We start from the raw sequence: 6,061 nt of genomic DNA on the forward strand, positions 1-6,061 counted from the left end.
AAGGGAGGAGATGGGAATGAGAAGAGAGGGAGGGAGGAAGGAAGGAAAGGAGATGGGAATAAGGAGGGAGGAAGGGAAGGAAAGAGATAGGAATGAGAAGAAGGGAGGGAGGGAGAAAGGGAGTTGGGAATAAGGAGAGAGGGAGGGAAGGAAGGAGATGGGAATGAGAAGGAGGGAGGGAGATGGGAATAGGGAGGGAAGGAAGGAAAGAAGGAAAGAAGGAAAGAAAGAAGAAAAGGAGGAAAGAGATGGGAATGAGAAGGAGGGAGGAAGGGAAGGAAGGAAGGAAGGGAGGAGATGGGAATGAGAAGAAGAGAGGGAGGAAGGAAGGAAAGGAGATGGGAATAAGGAGGGAAGGAAGAAAGGAGATCGGAATAAGGAGGGAGGGAGGGAAGGAAAGAGATAGGAATGAGAAGAAGGGCGGGAGGGAGGAAGGGAGTTGGGAATAAGGAGAGAGGGAGGGAAGGAAGGAGATGGGAATGAGAAGAAAGGAAGAAGGAAGATGGAAATGGGAAGGAGGGAGGGAGATGGAATAAGGAGGGAGAGAGGGAAGGAAGGAAGGAAGGAAGGAAGGAGATGGGAATGAGAAGAAAGGAGGGAAGGAGGGAGGGAGGAAGGAGATAGGAATGAAAGGGAGGGATGAAGGAAGGAAAGAAGGTAGGTAGGTAGATGTAGGAGATGAGGCAGAATTTGGGGGGCAGAGTCAAGAGACGAATCAGCCTGGAATCGTTACGTTCCCCCAAGTAGTCCTCTTGAATTCCATTGACTCTTAGCTAGCACCAATTTAGTGCTGGCCATTAGTTGATTAGATTGTGTTTAGGCATGAGCAATAAATCAGTTTAACTGGCGTTAAACATGTATTCCTGATGCTTCGTGCCTGACACTTCAAGCAAAGGTGACCACCACAGGTGACCATCCAGGATTAATCTGGGCTTATCGCCAAATACTGCCCCAGTGGCTGCTAAAAACTTTCTGATGCCATTGTTCTACATTCATCACTACTTTGTACCCAGCATCCTTAAGATCACCTATGATACTTAGTTTAATCTTTCCCACAGGCTAAATGATGGAAGCCAGTCTTAGTTATTGGGAGGACCCCGAATAGGGAAGGCTGATTTGGCTTGTTTTACATCAGATCTATACAGTGTCAAACGGGCAGACTTGGCAAGTTGTAATGGACCTTATCAATTGAATAAGAGACTCTCAATTCTGAGAACTAATTTGGTCTAGTTGTTAAGGCATCAAGCTACAAACCGGGAGACTGTGACTTCTAGTCCATCCTTAGGCATGACTGGGTAACTCAGGGCCAGTCATCAGGAGACAGTGAGTTGTAGTTTCACCTTAAGCATGAAAATCAGCTGTATGACTTTGCGCCAATCACTGGGAGAAGGTGAGTTCTAGTCCCACCTTAGACATAAAAGCCAGCTGGGTTACTTAAGATCGGCCCCTCTCGCTCAGCTTATTGGTAAAAATAACAAAAGGGGGATACAGATAAATAATTCAATAATATAAAAATGATGTTGGTGCCTGAAAAAGCCCTCTTACCGCCAAGCTCCTTGCTGCATTGGGGAGGTGGCTGCAGTTACAAGCTCTTTCTTGATGGCTGTCATTCCAGGAGACGTGGCAGAATCCTTCCCGGACGTCCCTGTGAAAAGAGGAGAAATTTTTGCAGATGTCTTTTCTTGCTTGGTCTGATTTTTGACAGTGGGCCCCACGCTGCCTGCTATTCTTCGGGGAGCTTTGGACACGGTGAATCAGCAGGCTAAGTACTTCCCAGTGATGGAGAGGGGATGAATATATATATATGTATATGTATGTGTATATGTATGTATGTGTATGTGTATGTGTATGTATGTATATGTATATGTATGTATGTGTATGTGTATATGTATGTGTATATGTATGTATATGTGTATGTATATATATGTGTATGTATGTATGTATGTGTGTGTGTATGTGTGTGTGTATGTGTATGTGTATATATATAAGGACGCTGAGCTTGTCGATCAGAAGGTCGGCAGTTTGGCGGGTCAAATCCCGAGTGCCGCGTAACAGAGTGAGCGCCTGTTACTTGTCCCAGCTTCTGCCAACCTAGCAGTTCGAAAGCACGTAAAAATGCAAGTAGAAAAATAGGGACCACTACGGTGGGAAGGTATCAGCGCTCCGTGCGCCTTTGGCGTCTAGTCATGCCGGCCACATGACCACAGAGACGTCCTCGGACAAGTGCTGGCTCTTTGGCTTTGAAACACACACACACACACGTATATGTATATATGTAGATCTTTGGTCATTCGGGTTTCTCCCCACGTAAAATTGGAGGTATCAGGCCCTGATACCTCCAATTTTACATGGGAAAAAACCCGAATGACAAAAGATCTACATACAAACACCCACGAAAAACTCAGAAAACAAATATGTATATATGTACACATACACACCCCTTCATGGATTACTGCCTTGTCGTGGCGAAGGGGCTTGCGTAATTCAATGAAGCTATGAGCTATGCCGTGCAGGGCCACCCAAGACGGAAAGGTCATAGCAGAGTTCTGACAAAACGTGATCCACTGGAGAAGGAAATGGCAAACCACTCCAGTATCTTTGCCATGAAAACCCTATGGACAGTACCAAAAGGCAAAACGATATGACGCTGGAAGATGAGCCCCTCAGGTCAGAAGGCATCCAATATGCTACTGGGGAAGAGCAGAGGGCTAGTACTAGTAGCGCCAGAAAGAATGAAGCGACTGGGCCAAAGCCGAAAGGACGCTCAGCTGTGGATGTGTCTGGTGGTGAAAGGAAAGTCCGATGCTGTAAAGATTTTTTCTCCATAGGAATCTGGAATGTAAGATCCATGAATCAAGGAAAGCTGGACGTGGTCAAACAAGAGATGACAAGACTAAACATCGACATCTTAGGTATCAGCGAACTAAAATGGACAGGAATGGGTGAATTTAATTCAGATGACCATCAGGTATACTACTGCGGGCAAGAATCCCTCAGGAGAAATGGAGTAGCCTTCATAGTCAATAAAAGAGTAGGAAAAGCAATACTGGGATACAATCCTCAAAATGACAGAATGATCTCAGTTCGAATCCAAGGCAAACCATTCAATATCACAGTAGTCCAAGTCTATGCCCCAACCACCAGTGCTGAAGAGGATGAAATTGACCGGTTCTATGAAGCCCTACAGCACCTTATAGAACTAACACCCAAAAATGATGTCCTTATCATCATGGGGGATTGGAATGCTAAAGTAGGAAGCCAAAAGATAACTGGAATAACAGGCAAGTTTGGCCTTGGAGTACAAAATGAAGCAGGGCACAGGCTGATAGAATTTTGTCAAGAGAATACGATGGTCATAGCAAACACTCTTTTCCAACAACCCAAGAGACGGCTTTACACATGGACATCACCAGACGGTCAACACAGAAATCAGATTGACTATATGCTCTGCAGCCAAAGATGGAGAAGCTCTATACAGTCAGTAAAAACAAGACCAGGAGCTGACTGTGGCTCAGACCACGAGCTTCTTGTTGCAAAGTTTAGGCTTAAATTAAAGAAAGTAGGGAAAAGCGCTAGGCCAGTCAGGTATGAATTAAATCATATCCCTGTTGAATATACAGTAGAGGTGACAAATAGATTTAAGGAATTAGATCTGATAGACAGAGTGCCTGAAGAACTATGGACAGAGGTTCGCAACATTGTACAACAGGTAGCAACCAAAACCATCCCAAAGAAAAAGAAATGCAAGAAAGCAAAATGGCTGTCTGAGGAAGCTTTGCAAATAGCTGAGGAAAGGAGGGAAGCGAAAGGCAAGGGAGAAAAAGAAAGATATGCCCAATTAAATGCAGAATTCCAAAGAATAGCTAGAAGAGATAAGAATGCCTTCTTAAATGAACAATGCAAAGAAATAGAAGAAAACAATAGAATAGGGAGGACCAGAGATCTTTTCAAGAAAATTGGAGAGATGAAAGGAACGTTTCATGCAAAAATGGGCATGATAAAGGACCAAAATGGCAGGGACCTAACAGAGGCAGAAGAGATTAAGAAGAGGTGGCAAAATTACACAGAAGAACTATACAAGAATGAGCTTAACGTCCCTGATAATCACAATGAGGTGGTCACTGACCTCGAGCCAGACATCCTAGAATGTGAAGTGAAGTGGGCCTTAGAAAAGCTGAACAACAACAAAGCTAGTGGAGGTGACAGTATTCCAGCTGAACTATTCAAAATCTTAAAAGACGATGCAGTAAAAGTGCTACACTCAATTTGCCAGCAAATTTGGAAAACTCAACAGTGGCCACAGGATTGGAAAAGATCAGTTTACATTCCAATTCCAAAGAAAGGCAGTGCCAAAGAATGTTCAAACTATTGCACCATTGCACTCATTTCTCATGCTAGTAAAGTTATGCTTAAAATTCTACAAGCTAGACTCCAGCAGTATGTGGATCGAGAACTACCAGAAGTACAGGCAGGATTTCGAAGAGGCAGAGGAACTAGAGATCAAATTGCTAACATACGCTGGATCATGGAGAAAGCTAGAGAGTTCCAGAAAAACATCTACTTCTGCTTCATTGACTATGCTAAAGCCTTTGATTGTGTGGATCATAACAAACTGTGGCAAGTCCTTAAACAGATGGGCATACCAGACCATCTTATTTGTCTCTTGAGAAACCTATATGCGGGCCAAGAAACAACAGTGAGAACTGGACACGGAACCACTGATTGGTTCAAAATTGGGAAAGGAGTCCGGCAAGGCTGTATACTGTCGCCTTGCCTATTTAACTTATATGCAGAGCACATCATGAGAAAGGCAGGGCTAGATGAATCAAAAGTTGGAATTAAGATTGCCGGAAGAAACATCAACAACCTAAGATATGCAGATGATACCACTCTAATGGCAGAAAGTTAAGAGGAACTAAAGAGCCTCTTGTTGCGAGTGAAGAAGGAGAGTGCAAAACTTGGGTTGAAACTAAACATTAAGAAAACCAAGATCATGGCATCCGGCCCTCTCAATTCCTGGCAAATAGATGGGGAAGAAATGGAGGTAGTGACAGATTTTATTTTCCTGGGCTCCAAGATCACTGCAGATGGGGACTGTAGGCAAGAAATTAAAAGACGCTTGCTCCTTGGGAGGAAAGCCATGGCAAATCTAGACAGCACACTAAAAAGCAGAGACATCACCCTGTCAACAAAAGTGTGTATAGTCAAGGCTATGGTCTTCCCAGTTGCAATGTATGGCAGTGAAAGCTGGACCATAAGAAAGGCTGAGCGCCAAGGAATTGAAGCCTTTGAACTATGGTGCTGGAGAAGACTCCTGCGAGTCCCTTGGACTGCAAGGCGATCAAACCGGTCAGTCCTAGAGGAGATCAACCCTGACTGCTCGTTAGAAGGCCAGATCCTGAAGCTAAAACTCAAATACTTTGGCCACCTAATGAGAAGGAAGGACTCACTGGAGAAGAGCCTAATGCTGGGAAAGATTGAGGGCAATAGAAGAAGGGGACGACAGAGAATGAGGTGGCTGGATGGAGTCACTGAAGCAGTAGGCGTGAGCTTAAATGGACTCCAGAAGATGGTAAAGGACAGGAAGGCCTGGAGGAACATTGTCCATAGGGTCGCGATGGGTCGGACACGACTTCGCAACTAACAACAACAACAACACATACACACACATTTATATACATATACATACATACATACAGACAGACACACACACACACATACTGAGGGTCGCCTAGAGTCTTAATTGCATCTCTGCTAGCCAGAGTAGATTTGGCATCACGATTGTGGTTTTAGCCTGTGACAGGCTGCTATTCCCCAGGGTGTGCAGCAGGCCAATTCTTGAAAACTATGCCTCTAAATCTCGGGTTTTTGGAACAGGGAGAAGGAAATTCCCAATGCTAGTGTGCATTTGTAGAGGAACTGGGAGGTTTCCAAAACTGAACATGGAACAATCTTAAGGTGTTTGTGCTGTCATTCTGCTTTAACACAGAATTTCACATAATTGTCTAATGTCTATGTGTATTTATCCATGTAGTATGGCTGTAGCATTATTACTATTATC

The 6,061-nt window shown here is 44.2% G+C and overlaps 1 protein-coding gene across 1 annotated transcript in view; it reads right to left on the bottom strand.

The window, feature by feature from the left end:
- KIAA1328 overlaps positions 1-6,061 on the bottom strand; it is a 237,882-nt gene that overhangs the window by 41,469 nt on the left and 190,352 nt on the right. The window contains exon 10 of the mRNA XM_081319270.1: positions 1,546-1,645. Within this exon, the coding sequence (XP_081175396.1) occupies positions 1,546-1,645 (100 nt within the window). The remainder of the gene's footprint in view (positions 1-1,545; positions 1,646-6,061) is intronic.

Source organism: Vipera berus, assembly GCF_964194415.1.
Source record: "Vipera berus genome assembly, chromosome: 2".
NCBI classification, from domain to species: domain Eukaryota; kingdom Metazoa; phylum Chordata; class Lepidosauria; order Squamata; family Viperidae; genus Vipera; species Vipera berus.